The 14,915-nt window shown below is 48.9% G+C and overlaps 1 protein-coding gene across 1 annotated transcript; it reads right to left on the bottom strand.

The window, feature by feature from the left end:
* Positions 1-5,605: 5,605 nt before the first annotated feature.
* Positions 5,606-14,899, bottom strand: DHRS1 (dehydrogenase/reductase 1). The gene is made up of 9 exons (XM_003260690.3): positions 14,647-14,899; positions 13,961-14,134; positions 11,746-11,889; positions 11,517-11,596; positions 7,683-7,815; positions 7,210-7,356; positions 6,580-6,649; positions 6,149-6,229; positions 5,606-6,005 (listed from the first exon to the last, which is right to left on the bottom strand). The coding sequence occupies exons 2-9, from the start codon at positions 14,108-14,110 to the stop codon at positions 5,869-5,871; spliced, it is 942 nt and encodes a 313-aa protein (XP_003260738.1). The 5' UTR covers positions 14,111-14,134; positions 14,647-14,899; the 3' UTR covers positions 5,606-5,868.
* Between the last annotated feature and the right edge of the window lie 16 nt (positions 14,900-14,915).

Raw genomic sequence — 14,915 nt, 5'->3', positions numbered from 1 at the left:
GTCGGAGCCAGGGTGACAAAGGGAAAGGGCAGCCCTGGGCCCAGCCGCCTGCCTGGGTTTGTTCACTGGGCTCTCGTGCGTGCTCCTCACTCTCCGTGCCTGGATCGCACCCCACTGTCACTCGCATCGTCTCCTCACTTCCCTGGCCTGCCAGAGACCTCCCCTCCTACTCATGGGCCCAAAGGGGACTTCAGGAGCTGATGGTAACTCCTCCTCAGTGACTTGTCCGTAAACCTGGAGTCACTGATCCCTCGGTCCAGCCCTGCACCCATCCTCTTCCTGTTTAATGTAGGCAGTTAGCCAAAGCTCACATTAGTGGGGACACCTGGGGACAGAGGTGCCACAGTCCGCCTTATTTTGATACCTCACAACCCTTAGGCAGTTGTTCTAGAAAGAGGAATCTCCGTGTGACATGCATCTCACAGCCACGTTTGGGTCCACTTCCTTGGAGGAGACCAGGGCTGGGCCAGGCCACTCAGGCTGGTCTCTTCTAGGCATTCACACTGCTTCTCTGCTGTCATTAGTCTCTATTTAAGCTGTCACACTTTCCTCTTACCCTCTCTGTTGGTGGGGTAGGGAAGTTTCTGGTGGTGGGAGCAGATGCATTAGGACCTGGGAAGGGGTGGGGGCTTTGGGCACACTTAGAAGTGTTAGACACAAGGGCCAGAGTGGGCCTCAGACTGGAAATTATGACCCCTCTGCTGGAGAGAGAGGCCCAGATTTGCAGGCAGCAAATCTCTTCTCTGAATATCTTAGATGTTTGCTTTAAGGCATGGGCTGTCTCTGTGGCCACCCAAGAATGCAGTAGCACTGGCTGCCCCTGGGCTGAGGGCAGGGATTTGAAGGAGACTTTTCACTGTGCATCCTTCAATACCTTTTGGATTCTGAGCCATGTTAATGCGTTACCTCTGAAAAATATAAATTAACAGGCTGGGCACGGTAATTTATTATGTGCCTGTAATCCTAGCACTTTGGGAGGCCAAGATAGGCAGATTGCCTGAGCTCAGAAGTTCAAGACCAGCCTGGGCAAGATGGTGAAACCCGGTCTCTACTAAAATACAAAAAATTAGCCGGGCGTGGTGGCAGGCGCCTGTAATTCCAGCTACTCAGGAGGCTGAGGCATGAGAATTGCTTGAACCTGGGAGGTGGAGGTGACTGTGAGCCGAGATCATGCCACTGCATGCAGCCTGGGCAACAAAGATAAACTCTGTCAAAAAAAAAAAAAATAACAATGCAAAACAAAAATCTCTTCTTCTCTCCCTGGGCTCCTTTGAGGAATTAAGCGTCTTCAGGGACCAGCCAAGAACCTTGACTTGCTTCAGTTGGGGCAGGCTGCATCTTGGTGAGGCCCTCAGTGCCCCACCAGTGCTACGTCTGGCAGACTGGCTTCTCCTTCACTGCTCAGGCACATTCTTTCTTTCTCTGTGCCTGTTGCTGGTTTCATGGCATCCCTCAAGCCAGGGATACCACCACCACAGTCCCACAATAGTGCCAGGTACCTGTTGACTCTGCCTCCTACAATGTCTCATCTGCTCACACCTTCACTGCATCACATCCCAGGGATACTGATAGCGGGCCAGCCTTCTGGCTACTCCTCTGGTGTCTGCCTCTCTCCTCCCTCTAGTCCATCCTCCCCATACCTCAGCCCCAGTGAACTTCCAAAATTCAAATCTGGTGATTTTACGTTTCTGCTTAAATCCTCCTGCAGTTGACAGCGGTAATGCTCTGCCCAGATCCCCCTTGAACTTTCTTTTTCCATTTTTGGGCATGACACTCCACTCTGTCCTTTCTTTTATTATTTTTTATTTTTATTTTATTTATTTATTTAGTTTTTCAAGACGGAGTCTTGCTGTGTCGCCCAGGCTGGAGTGCAGTGGCACGATCTCGACTCACTGCAAGCTCCGCCTCCCAGGTTCACGCCATTCTCCTGCCTCAGCCTCCAGAGTAGCTGGGACTACAGGTGCCCGCCACCACGCCCGGCTAATTTTTTTGTATTTTTAGTAGAGACGGGGTTTCACCGTGTTAGCCAGGATGGTCTCGATCTCCTGACCTCGTGGTCCGCCTTCTCGGCCTCCCAAAGTGCTGGGATTACAGGTGTGAGCCACCGCGCCCGGCCTATTTTTATTTTTAGACAGTCTCGCTCTGTTGCCCAGGCTGGAGTGTAGTGGCGTGATCTCGGCTCACTGCAACCTCTGCCTTCCGGGTTCAAGCGATCCTCCTGCCTCAGCTTCCCGAGAAGCTGGGATTACAGGTGCACGCCGCCACACCAGGCTAATTTTTGTATTTTTAGTAGAGACGGGGTTTCAACATGTTGGCCAAGCTGGTCTCGAACGCCTGACCTCAAGTGACCCACCCACCTCTGCCTCCCACAAGTGCTGGGATTACAGGTGTGAGTCACTGTACCCGCTCCCCACTCTGTGCTTTCAAGGCTGGCACCTGTAGCCCTTCTTGGAGGACTGCCTTTGGCCTCCTGGACTGCTTTGCCCTGGGTGGCAGTGTACCCAGTGACTGCTCTGTGGTCACTGAGCACCATGTGCTGGTGGTAGTGTTGGTGGGAATAAAAGCCCAGAAAAACCTCATCCCAGGCTGGAACTACTCTGAGGCCTTACACACCAAAGCAGTTCCCTCACATCATGCCAGAGCTGCTTTCTGCAGCTGAGAGGGTGCTCATGCTTGGCTTCACCAACCCTGCTTACTGGTATCCCCGGGAGTACCTCATAAATCACTCAGGGTTTAACGTGGATCCTCAGTGGAAACCTATCACCCACAATTTAAGTCTCAGTCATAGATCTTTACTCCACTCTCTCTCTGGAAATGTATTCCATATCGAATCTAAATGTAAGCCACATCAAACTTCTAGCTGTTCTGCTACTTTTGTGTCTTAGTACTTGCCTTAAAAAAAAAAAAAAACCACCTCCACCCCCCGCCCATCGTTTACATGTCTGGTTAGTCTCGCCCCCTTCCTCAGTTCTCCAGGCATGCTGCTTCCTTCCTCCTGTGTCCTCAGGGCACTCTGGGTAGTTTACTGTAGCATTCATCTCACCAAATTCAACTAGTCTTCCCTGGTGTCTTGCATGGGGCTGGGCAGACAGTTTCAAAAAACAAATGTTTTTGAATGAATATTGATTCCCCAAAATGTCCTAGTGCTCTCTAGTGTCAGGCTTCTCACATCCTGAATCTCTTCTATCTTCAATCAAAAGTGACTGTCCATGTGCCATTCCCTTGGGTGGTGTACTCTGTGGCTTATGTTTCTAAGATGACTGAAACCTCATCAGAGAGAAGCACAGTGGTCTGCTGTGAATAGCACTATTCCTTCTGGTTTCTTGGGATACCAGGACTGAGGTCTTACTCCACATCTTATGGGACTCTTGGGTCCCAATTCACTCACTGCCTTCAATAAATAGAAGGTCTAGATGACTTCTAAAATCCCCCATGGCTGAAATGAAAGTCTTTTGTGGGCGGGGGCCTGGTCTGTCTTGCTCTGTTCTATCCTGAAGCCAAGAATGGTGCCTGGTGCAGAGCAGGCTGTTAGATTTATTTGTTGAGAGAAGGAATTGACAATTTTTTTTTTTTTTTTGAGATGGAGTCTCACACTGTCGCCCAGGCTGGAGTGCAGTGGCACGATCTCTGCTCACTGCAACCTCTGCCTCCCGGGTTCAAGCGATTCTTCTGCGTCAGCCTCCCGAGTAGCTGGGATTAGAGGCATGCCCCACCATGCCCGGCTAATTTTTGTATTTTTATTAGAGACGGGGTTTCACCATGTTGGCCAGGCTGGTCTCGAACTCCTGACCTCATGATCTGCCTACGTCAGCCTCCCAAAGTGCTGGGATTATAGGCGTGAGCCACCGTGCCCGACCAGGAATTGACAATTTTGACGGTTATGTATTCCTTGGTGCTTTATATATATGTATTATGTCATTTAATTCTCAAAGTGGTGGAGTCAGGATTTGCCTGACAGTTTATATGAGTTTGAAGTCCATGCTTCCCTCATAATATCTTGAGACTTTAGGAGACAATGCCATCATGGAAGGTTTTGTTCCAATAGTGGTTTTTGTTTGTTTTTTTGTTTTTTTGAGACTGGGTCTCACTCTGTTGCTCAGGCTGGAGTGCAGTGGTGTCATCATGCTCACCAAATCCTCCTACCTTAGCCTCCCGAGTAGCTGGGACCACAGGTGCATTCTACCACGCCCAGCTAATTTTTTTTTTTTTTTTGAGACGGAGTCTTGCTCAGTCGCCCAGGCTGGAGTGCAGTGGCATGATCTCGGCTCACTGCAACCTCTGCCTCCCGGGTTCACGCCATTCTCCTGCCTCAGCCTCCTGAGTAGCTAGGACTACAGACGCCCGCCACCATGCCCGGCTACTTTTTTTTCTTTGTATTTTTAGTAGAGACGGGGTTCACCATGTTAGCCAGGATGGTCTCAATCTCCTGACCTCGTGATCCACCCGCCTCGGCCTCCCAAAGTGCTGGGATTACAGGCGTGAGCCACCGCACCCGGCCCCAGCTAATTTTTAAAAAATTGTTTTGTAGAGATGGGGTCTCCCTATGTTGCCCAGATTGGTCTCAAACTTCTGGGCTCAAGTGATCCACCTTCCTCAACCTCCCAAAGGACTGAGTTTACAGGTGTAAACTAGGCCCAGCCCCATTGGTGGATTTTAATGATGGCTGTGGAAGGCTGGAGGTGGTCCTGAGGCCCATCTTCTTTTTATAGCACATAGGCAACTGCCTCTGCTCCTCACCAACCTCAGGAGATAACAGGAATTTATGCTGGTAAGTGGGAGGGTGAGCAGGTGCTGAGAAAATCTGATCACTGTGATCTTAATTAGCTGCCACAGCAAATGGTGGCATTTAGGTACACAGTTCCAAAGGTTCTATACCAGTCACGTACTGATAAGCCAGCCCTCTCTCTAAAAGAAAGCCTTGATTGGTAGCATTTGTGGACTTCCATGGGACATGTACTGTCGCCATGGCTGATTCAAGACACCACATGAAATCACTGAATGAGGACTTAGAAAAGATGCACATCAGAAGCTCTCAGAAGCTGGTGAGCCACTCCACTCACCACTGGAACAGTAACTGGGGACGGTCCCCAGAAAACCACAGGAAGACTTCTGCCGACCCTGTGGGCAGCCTGGGGAAGCCTCAGCTCTCACTCTGAAGATTTTGAATAAGTAAAATGATTTATGCTTCTCTGATTTATGGCAGCCATCCCATCACTTTGGATGGTTATCTAGGCTGTTGAGTGGAAGGCTCTCTCAGAATAGCCCTTGGCTCCTCTTAGGAACACACCCCATTGCCTTGCCTCAGGCTAGGACAGCTCTCTTGTGTAGGCAAGGCAGCTCTATAGGGCTCATGCTATTAGTTCTGCAGAAAGCAATTCAGGTAGTAGCATCCCACGACGAAGGATGAGAGTTGTCGGTGGAGCGACTGCTCCTCAGCTGGGGCATGGGAAACAGGTCTTGCAGGGCAGAGCAGGAACAGGTCTGGAGGAACGGGGTCTTGTCCTGGGGCAGAACCCCTTGAGAAGCTTCACATTTACACATCTTTGAGTCTTTCTCCCAAACAGTTAACATGTTGCTGAGCACAGAATTAGCAGTCAAAAACACATTGAAAGAGAGATGAGACTTTTATTAGCTCCCAGAGCATTTTTCAAGTCTAAGGCAAAAAGTAAAAAGAAGGACAAGGAAAACCAAGGCACAAAGAAAAGACCTAAGCGCAACCCAGAACTCACCACGGACACACAGCAGAGGCCTTCTCTTCATATTAAGGGTATGGGTAGGCAAGAAAGGCTGCTGTTTCATTGAGACAGGACCAACCACCAAGCCCAAATGAGAAGACAAGTAGAGACGTGGTGTCATATACTGGGAGGGTTAGAACTTGCTAGTGTAGAGGGCAATAATCCACTTGGGCACACGGAGGAAGGAGGGCACGTAGGAGGCCAGCCAGCCCAGGCCCGACACATGTGAGAGAACAGAGCTCAAAGACAAATAGTCTTGGACGGGGCGGCCTGGGAACAACAGGAGGAGGAGGATTAGATTCTCATTTCTCACTCCTCAGATACCCTCACCTTGGCTGGAGAGACCGAGGGAGGAGTGGGCAGGGAACAGAGGGAACAGCAGTCAAGGCTGGCTGCTGTGCCAGGGTCCTCACCATCCACATCCCGAAGGCCATAGCGTCGAGCAAGGTCACAGGATGGCAGCACCTTACCACTCAGGCTCAGGATGTTGGGATCTGCGGGCACACAGACAGGTGGAGATGGCAGGCAGGGGAGTATGCAGAGTGACAAGGTTTGGGCCCAGTTGGACAGGGCACTGCTGAGACAGACTCAGGAGCCCTGGAGAACTCTTTCTTTTTGTTCCTGGGGAGGCTCTTGGGCCTTGGACTTTTTCCACACTTCCCAGGAGCCTGCTCCTAAGGCTCTCAGACCTCAAATTGGGAATGCTGACCCCTTGGGCCTCAAAAAGCAGAGAAAAGAATGACATGTTCCTCAATCAACTCCTGAGCCAGATCTGGGCACTCGATGCTACCGCCCTACACATCCTCCATGCCCTTTCTTATTACCAGCTGCCCCCAAACTTCACCTGTTGCCAAAGCCACCACACATTTGCCACTCAATTCTGTGGTTTCCGCAGATGAGAAGGCTGATTTGAACTGAAACACAGGGGCAGAGAAGTGAAGGGTTAATTTCCAAGAGCACTGCCCAAGTCTCCTCCCCGTTTCAGCTTCTGTTCCAGGAGAAAGAGACCAAAGACCAAAGAGCCCAAAGACCTCAAGCAGGGCCTGTAGGACCCAAAGTATTGGCAGGTGCCAGAGCCACTCCTCCCCACATCCAGGTGAGCCATATGCCCTGGCACCAGGATCTGCTGTCTTTGCTAAGTGGAAGGATCTGGTAGTGCCAAATAGTGTTTGGACCTTCTAAGCTAGCTGGTGTGGGGGTCAAGTGCATGGGCTTTGGAGCTAGACAGCCTTTCCACTTAGGACATATGTGACCTTCAACAAGTTTCTAAACCTTTCTGGGTTTCAGTTTTGCCATCTGTAGAATGGAGCTGGTATCTCCCTTACAGGATTAAAGGAAATTATGTGTGTCCCATGCTCAGCCCTGCACCTGCCACAGTAAGCACCTGGTGAGTGGGAGTATCTGATCTTGTTATTGAGGATGGAGAGGCTGACTCCCCTGTGTTCTCTGCTTCCTTCGCCCTCCCCTTGCCAACCTGCTTAAACACAGGATCCTGCAGGACCTCCTCCTTTGCCATATGCTCCTTCAGCAGTTCTGTCTGCACAATCCCTGGCCACAGAGACACATAGCTGACCCCATGGCGCCGCAGCTCGTGGGCACAGTCAGCAGCCAGCTTGTCACACTGTGGAGAGGCGGAAGGCAGGGTAAGAGCCACCTAGCCATGTCACTTTTCTGCCCTGCCCTCTCTGCTTCTACTGTGAATGCTCCACCCACCTTGCCCTTCCCAGGAGTCCCAAGGTCTCAGCTGCCCACCCTCCCCATCCCAGTGTGATGCCTACTCTAGCCAACCGAGAGGAGCACAAGCAAAGGAACTGTCCTTGGATGAGGCAGAGGAGGAGTTGAGAGGAGCCAGCCTTACCATTCTGACCACTGGGGACTGTACCTCCTGAGCTATAGGTACCATCACTGTCCTTTACCTCCTCAGCTCCTATGCCACTGGGTCCTCACCGCAGCTTTGCCCACACCATAGGGGACGTTGAACATATACTGCAGGCTTCCAGGGGAGGAGATGACCACGATGAGCCCCCGGCCAGCTGGTACCATCAGCCGTGCCCCATACACTGAGCAAAAGTAGTGGCCTCTAGAAGGTGGGGCAAGGGAAGAAGGAATGAACCGTGTTAGTGCTAGCCTGGGCGCCACAGCCTCTGGCAGCTTCCCCTGCCTTCTGGTGGTTGTTGTCCACTGGGAAGGCTACGTAGGGTGGGTTAGCGACCTGAGGAATTAGGGGCTTGAGGCCATATTCTGAGAGGAAAACTGGTCAAAATAACCACTGACAGATGAGAAACAGCAATCTTTGGAAGATGAAATGGAAGGCAAGAGCCCTGTCACAATAACAATTACAAACAAAATTGTTAAGGGGGAGAAAATTTAAGAAATGTATAGTGTCTACATGGAAAAACTATAAAACCATGACAGAATAAGTACAGACAAAATCTTTCAAAGCTAAGAACTGACATGTAAATCATCATTTCTATGTAAATCAATCCATAGAATCAGTCAAATTGGATTATATCTCAATAAGACCTTTTGGAGGAATCGATAAAATAATCTAAAGCTCAATGAGAAGAATAAACACGTGAGAACAGCCAGAAAAACTGGGCACAGTGGCTCACGCCTGCAATCCCAGCACTTTGGGAGGCGAGGGGGACAGATCACTTGAGCTCAGGAGTTTGAGACCAGCCTGGCCAATGTGGTGAAACGCCATCTGTACTAAAAATACAAATTAGCCAGGTGTGGTGGTGCATGCCTATAGTCCCAGCTACTAGGGAACCTGAGGCAGGAGGATCTCTTGAACCCAGGAAGCGGAGGTTGCGGTAAGCTGAGATTGTGCCACTGCACTCTAGCCTGGGTGACAGAGTGAGATTGTCTCAAAAAAAAAAGAAAGAGAACAGCCAGGACTAAAAGGACTAATGTCTTGTGGGTGAGGGGGATTGCTTTCCCTACCCCTGCTGTCACCCATATTAAAATGCACAGGGGCCAGGCATGGTGGCTTATGCCTGTAATCCCAGCATTTTGGGAGGCTGAGATGGGAGGATTGCTTGAGGTCAGGAGTTTGAGACCAGCCTGGCCAACATAGCAAGACCCCATCTCTAAAAAATAAAATAAAATAAATTAAAATGTACGAGACGTAATAGTTAAAAGAATGCAGTACAGGTGTAACAGTAGACTGATAAGTCAATGAAACAAAACAGTGAATAATTAGATACAAGTGTATGTGAGAATGCAATGTATTACAAAAGGAACCTGTCAACTCAATGGGGAAAGTTGGATCATTTGGGACAAATGACCAGTTATTTGAGTTAGGGGAATTGGGTCTCTGCCTCATTTATTATTTTAAAATTAAGCCTAAAAGGATCAAATATTTAAATATAAAAAATGAAAGCACAGAATTACTGAAAGAAAACATGATCAAATGTGTTTATAAACTTGAGGGGGGGAAGGCTTTTCTTAGCATCACACCAAGATAGAAACTATAAAAGACTGAAAGATTTGACTTCTTAAAATTAAGATACACACACATACACATACAAATACAAAGATACATGTATATTTCTGTATATATAAAGAGCAGGGCGAGGCTGAGTATGGTGGCTCATGCCTATAATCCCAACACTTTGGGAGGCTGAGGTGGTTAGATCACTTGAGATCAGGAGTTCGAGACCAGCCCAGCCAACATGGTGAAACCCCGTTCTCTACTAAAAATACAAAAATTAGCCAGGCGTGGTGGCAGGTGCCTGTAATCCCAGCTACTCGGGAGGCTGAGGTATGAGAATCACTTGAACCCAGGAGGCAGAGGTTGCAGTGAGCTGAGATTGCACACTGCACTCTAGCCTGGGTGACAGAGCGAGATTCCACCTCAAAACAACAACAACAACAACAACAACAAACGAGCGGGGGGAGTATGCATGTGAAAAATGAGTGATAAATTGGGAAAAATATTTGTAAAATATATGCCAAAGTCATTTGTTTCACAGTGATCTCTTATAAATTAATGTGAAAGTCAAAGATTATTTACAAAAGAACAAAGAGCCAATAAACAAAGGGGAAAAAAAATTCAACCTGACAAATAGTGGAAGAAGTATGAATTAAAACCCCTTTATATATTTTCGGCTTATTATAGTAACAAAGCTTGCCTGAGTGCATGAGCTGACGCTCCCTGGTATGGTAGAGGACATGGGGAAACACATATTCCCCTTCATTGTCTTGAGATAAAAAATTGGTAGGGTCTTTTTGTAGGACAGCTTGATAATATTTATTAAATCTTTAAAAAGTACATATTCTTTGTTTTCTTTTCTTTTTTTCTGTTTTTTTTCCCACAGTCCCTATAACCTAAGGGAAGTACATATTCTTTGATCTAAGAATTCCACTGCTGCAACAAATAAGGGATTAGAGAAATAAATGATCATACATCCTCCCAATAGAATACGTACAAGTATTAAAAAGAATGAGAGATATTTACGTGAAAAATCTGAAAGAATATATGCCAGGCTATTAATAGTAGCTATATATCAGGCAAGACAGCAAGGGATGGCATTGAGGGCAATAAGATTATACTGGTCTTCAGATTTTTTCCATATTTAAAAAAAGTAACACACACATAACGGTAACCAGAATAAATTTCTTTTGCATGGGGAAAGACTTAGGACCTTCCAAATGAAAACAAGTAGAGTTATAGTTTTAAAGGAAGGTGCAGCCCAAGGTAATACAGAGGAAAGGCAGTAAGTGCGCAATGGGGAATGGGTGGGCAGGAGGTGCTGGGGGGCTGTCAGGGTCTCATCAAGGGGCCTTTACCTTGGATAATTCATCAGGGCCCAAGGTCTAGGGTCTGGGCCTCTGCCTTGAATCTCTGCTTCAAGGTCAAAACCCTGGCCAGCAAGAGATGAGGGTGTGGAAGGCACCTCTCTTTGGAGAATATGGTCATGAACACTGGCCAATTTCCAGCTCTTAAGGTGTTCCTTTCTTGCCTTTGGCCTCACCATCCTCCTCTGTCCTAATGATCTTCCCTCCACTTTGGAAATCACAATTGCATTCTAATCCTGCTTCCTTGGGATTGTTACCGGAGTACCAAAATTGGAGCGGTGGGTGTTCTTGCATGCTTTAGTCACAGATTTGCTGATAATCTCGTGGTTACTCCCACAGGTGACTGATCACATCCATCAGGCATGGCTTGATTATATGAGAGCATAACATCATTCCAACAGTAACAGAGGCATAACTGGTGTGCATTATGCTAGGCGAATTCTAAATGCTGTGTTTCATCTGACTCCTGGGCTAGATGACCCAGTGTGACCCAGTGATATCCCTGCTCTCCCAACTCTGACCCGGCAGTGCCCTTGCCTGTGGGTGTGGATTGAGGATGTGGAGACTAAAGAGCATTGGTGTTCACTCCTTCTTCTTAAGCTTCTCCCGGTCTAAAACAAAACAATTTCTCCCTCTAACCATTTTGAAAGTATAGACTACAGGTTGTGCGCATTACTGAGAAGAGGAGGCTTCCTCCCTTCTGGGTCTTGCATTTGGATGGGCAGAGAGTGAGGCAGGAGAGAGGCCAAGAGCTTGTTCCGATGAAAATTACTGACAGAAACAAGGCAAGAGTTGACATTCTCAGATACAGACTCACCTGGATGGAACTTCTCCAGAGGTAAGTGGGACAAATGGAATGGAAGGAAGAAGAACGAGATGGGGGAGGCCAGAGGGAAAAGGAGAGGGCATGTAAGGAAAGGCCTGGCCGTCAAGCTGGCCAAGTGAGTGCGGGAACACGGGCCTGGGCAGTGGAGCACCCACCTGAGTCCGACGTTGTTGATATCATCCCACATGGAGGCAGGGGTTTCCCAGAATGCCTTATTCCTGGTGTTCAGGATCGTCTGGAAGGCACAGGGAGGGTGATGAATGATCTGAAGGTAGGGAGGTGTGAGGGGCTGGGTAATGGAAGGGACAATGAGTGGGGATGAAGACACAGGGGTCTGAGGGGGAGGTCAGAAATATGGAGTTGGGAACAAAGTTCAAAGGGTACCTGGACTCCTGCATAAGCATTGTTGACCAGCACATCCAGACGCCCTTGCTGTTCCCGATCCACTTGCTCAAACAGGCTTCGCACTTCACTCTCCTGGCTTGAATCGCACACCACAGGCACACATCGGCCCCCGAGGGATTGTGCCTGGAGTAGGACAGGGGATATGAGCTCACATTCGCACATGGATGTGAGTCATGACAAAACTCCCCAACCAAAAGCGGGCTTGAGAACCGAGAAGACAATCCTAGGAGAGCCAGCTGCAGAGGCAACATGGCAGGCAACACTGCCCTCTGGTGTCTGTTTGAGTAGTTTCAGGAATGATAGGCCTCCCCACCCCAGAGCAAGGTGAATTGCAATGTAAATTTTGATAATCTACAAACATTTACTGAGGCCCACCATGTGCATGGCAATGTACTTTGCAAGTAGAGGGTAAGAACAAGTGAGGCATGGAGTCTGTTCTTGAGAAATGAGTAAGCATCCTTTTCCTTGTTGTGGTCATTTCCATCTCTCATGCCCTTAGCTCCCACCCTTCACTACTCACCTAAAACCTCTACTCAGTCCCAGCTCTCTTACCCTCACTCCACCAATGCTCCTGCTTGGTAATTGAAAAAACCAAAGCTGTCAGCCATGAATGATTTCTACTTCCTGTTCTGTCTCACTCTCTACAAATGCCCACAAACCTCCAACTTCAGAGGAAGAAGAGTCCCTTATCTAAGAACAATCCTCCTATTCTCCAAATTTATGCTCTGGGTCCCCCCCATTACCCTCCTTGTCTGAACTACTGCAATGCCTCTCAACTACTCACCTGACCTCCAGTCTGTCTGCCTTAAATTAATTCTTCATAATCCAGCCAGTACGACCTATCTAAAACAAAAACCCTGTTCAAAATCTCCTAACTGGATCTCCATCTCTTAGAGAATGAAGCCTGAGTTCTCTCCTAGGGTCTTCCAAGACCCACTCTTTCCTCTTTAGCCTCTCACTCACTACTGTTCCCTTGCATTATCTCACACATCTACTCTTTCACACACCGTCCCTATGCTTATGGAGCTCCCTTTGCTGGAATGCTTTTCCTAACTTCCTTTACCTAACTCTTACCTTTCAAAACTCAGTTCAAGAACCACCTACCTCCTCCAGGACGCTTTCCCAAACCACTTTCCCTAGCCACTCTCCTATGTCATCTGGATGCTCCCCAACACCCCTAGAGTATTCTGTGCATATCTCCCTCTTATAATTTACCATATTCACATTACATTGAAATGACTGATTTCTGTACCTGACTTCCTGTTGGAATCTATCTTCATTTTTAATTTTAATTTTTTTTTTTCTTTAGAGACAGGGTCTCAGTGTCACCCAGGCTGGAGTGCAGTGGTGCAATCATAGCTCACTGCAACTTCGAACTCCCGGGCTCAAACAATCCTCCTGCCTCAGCCTCCCACGTAGGTGGTACTATAGGTGCAGGCCACCGTGCCTAGCTAATTATTTAAAAAATATTTTTTGTAGAGACTGGGTCTAGCTATGTTGCCCAGACTGGTCTCCAACTGCTGGCCTCAAGTGATCTTGCTGCCTTGGCCTCCCAAAGTGCTGGGACTACAGGTATGAGCCACTGTACTCTACCATGGACTGTGTCTTTGAAGAGCAGAAATTAGATCTTATTAGTCTTGGTAACTTCAGTGGTTTACCAATGCATAGCAAATCATGGATACGCAAATATTTATTTAACTGAAGTCTAGTAAATAAGTAAAAAATGTACAGTTCAAAAAAGTCTTGCCTGAAACAGAGGAAAGCACAGGTCCACAACCCTTCAGTTGCAATTCCAAAATCTCTGCTCTCAAACAAAAAGTTTTTTACTTTTCTTTTTTTTTTTAATACAGTGTCTCCCTCTGTCGTCTAGACTGGAGTGCAGTGGCGTGATCATGGCTCAACTCCTAGGCTCAAGCGATCCTCCTGCCTCAGCCTCCGGAGTAGCTGCTGGGACTATAGGCACATGCCACCATGCTTGGCTCAAACACAAAGTTTTTTCATAAAACTCACTTGGCAGCAAAATTTTACCTTACCTGAAGTTATTTATGGGGTTTTTAATTTCCACTTTGAATAAATATTCACATCTTGTTGAGTAGTATTATAGTTTCAGGTAAGGGATTAGGAAAGGGAGCAGTTAAGTGGAAGGGCTCTCTCGGGTGGTTTCTGCAACTGTGGTCCCAGAGGAAGCACTCACCTCCTGAGCAACAACGCGAAGGGTGTCCAGATGGCGGCCAGTAATGTAAACTGTGGCACCTGCTTTGCAGAGCTGCAAGGCAATGCCACGGCCAATACCCCTGGAGGCACCAGTCACCACACACACTTGGCCATTCATAGGAGCTGCCATGACTCACAGGCAAAGGAGGAAGGTCTGTGGAAGCAAAGACTTGCTCTGAGGGAAGCCTGGAGACTGTGTGTGTGTTGGGGCGAGGTGGGGCGGGGGGCGTAGGGGAGAACCTCACTAGGGCTAAGAGGAGGAGCCAAGGTAAGAATCCTTTGAGGGGAGAGGAGTCAGAGGCTGACAACTGGGTGCGGGCCTGAGGGCAAGGGAGTCAGAGGGTTGTCCGCAATCTGCGGACAACTGGGTGCGGGCCTGAGGACAAGGCTGACTGTCTTTTGGGAGGCCTGGAGAGTGAAGAAGGGGCTGAGTGGGACTGTCCAGAAGTGGACAACTACTACAACCCTCTGAGTGTGGCTGCCTGGATGGGGGAATCTGGCGCGGCAGCCCCTCGGGGCGCGTCCACGCAGAGTCCTGGGCTATCTGGAGCTCCGGTCCCTGGCCTGACCCAGTCCGGCTGAGCCAGAGGCGCAGCTTCCGGGCCAGGGATGAGCGCGACGCCTGGAGATCCTAAGCCCTAAGTGGGACGAGCGTGTGCCGCTTACCTGCCACCTGCGCTGCCGCTGAGGTCTGCAGATTGCAGGGCTGCGGTGGAAGTCTAGGTTCTGGCCCAGATTGAGTCGGCGACGTGGAGGCAGTGTTCAAGGGTTGATTCTGTAGTAGGAACCGGGGCGATTCTGTGCTGGGGTCGAGGGGCAGAGTCCTGGGCCAAAGTTGGAACCTGCGGATGGGGGCGGAGCGATCTGGGGGACACACCCACCCCGCCCGGCTGGGGCCGCGCGGAACTATGACGTAGTAGCTGCGTCAGGAGCGC

This window comes from Nomascus leucogenys, chromosome 22a, assembly GCF_006542625.1.
Source record: "Nomascus leucogenys isolate Asia chromosome 22a, Asia_NLE_v1, whole genome shotgun sequence".
NCBI lineage: Eukaryota > Metazoa > Chordata > Mammalia > Primates > Hylobatidae > Nomascus > Nomascus leucogenys.
The sequence above is the reverse complement of the archived record's forward strand: the minus strand, read 5'-3'. Positions and strand labels throughout refer to the sequence as shown.

What these genes read in the sequence shown, in the direction of transcription:
- DHRS1 (XM_003260690.3), bottom strand. Translation starts at nt 14,110, where the DNA reads ATGGCAGCTCCTATGAATGGCCAAGTGTGTGTGGTGACTGGTGCCTCC. An exon ending in AGGATCCTGTGTTTAAGCAG is followed by an intron (nt 6,650 to 7,209) that starts GTTGGCAAGGGG and finishes CCTGTGTTTCAG; the next exon opens with TTCAAATCAGCCTTCTCATC. An exon ending in TGGCCTTCGGGATGTGGATG is followed by an intron (nt 6,006 to 6,148) that starts GTGAGGACCCTG and finishes TGTTGTTCCCAG; the next exon opens with GCCGCCCCGTCCAAGACTAT.